The sequence below is a fragment of the Buceros rhinoceros genome, unplaced genomic scaffold, assembly GCF_000710305.1.
Source record: "Buceros rhinoceros silvestris isolate BGI_N320 unplaced genomic scaffold, ASM71030v1 scaffold24878, whole genome shotgun sequence".
NCBI classification, from domain to species: domain Eukaryota; kingdom Metazoa; phylum Chordata; class Aves; order Bucerotiformes; family Bucerotidae; genus Buceros; species Buceros rhinoceros.
In genome coordinates, this window is record NW_010426646.1 from 2929 (window position 1) to 3774 (window position 846).

Here is an 846-nt window from a genome sequence, read left to right on the forward strand (position 1 = left end):
TGGCATGATGGAGAGGAGGCTGCTGGGAGCCGCCCTTCTCCTCTGCCTGCTCGGTGTGCTCCACGCTCTCATGGTCGACGAGAAAGACGATGTCTTCAAGAGAACAGCCTGTCCCGCTTTCCTGATGTTCGACAACGCCGCTTACCTGGCGGGCATGACCTTCGAGCTGCCTTGCAAGTGCAAGCCCGAAGAGGTCTCTTCTGTCACCTGGTACTTCCAGCGGAACGTGGACAGCCCCAAAATCCAGGTCCTGACAGACTTTGCTGGCACCATGCTCATTGACTCGAGCCACGTCCGCACGGGCAGCAACGTGCTGAAGCGTTTCAGTATCCGCCTGTTCAGTCTCATTGTCTTCCGAGCCCAGGCAAGGGACTCGGGACACTACCTGTGTGGCACCAAGGAAGGGGACTTCTTTTACGGCTACGACGTGGACATACAGCCCAGCCAGCACATCGTGGTGGCTTTCTTGGACAGAGGCCAGCATGTCCAGGAGAACTACACAGAGAAGGACTTCAGCCTCTTCACCGCCTTCTGGGACTGGACCAGATGCGACCGCTGTGGGGTGAGGGGAGAGCAGCGGCGCATCGGGCTCTGCTACGTGCAGAGTGCCCAGCTGGACCCCCGCTACCGCACCGCTCTGCCCAACGTCACCTCCTGCGGCTCCAGGGCTGTCCCAGCACCTTTCCAGCGCGCCAGCCACCTGCGCGCACCTGAGGTGGCCATCCGAAGCTGCCAGAGCCGTTGCCTGGCCAAGGAGGTCGCCAAGGCAGGCCTGCAGGCCATCGCCAACGTCGTTTCCAAGGTGGGCCAGAAGCCCTGGCAGCCCCCCATCCCCACCCAGTTTCA

At 61.7% G+C, this 846-nt stretch overlaps 1 protein-coding gene across 1 annotated transcript in view; it reads left to right on the plus strand.

The window, feature by feature from the left end:
- Nucleotides 1-7: 7 nt before the first annotated feature.
- LOC104498249 (Ig-like V-type domain-containing protein FAM187A) overlaps nucleotides 8-846 on the plus strand; it is a 1357-nt gene continuing 518 nt past the window's right edge. The window contains exon 1 of the mRNA XM_010141605.1: nucleotides 8-841. Coding sequence (XP_010139907.1) covers nucleotides 8-841 — 834 coding nt within the window. The remainder of the gene's footprint in view (nucleotides 842-846) is intronic.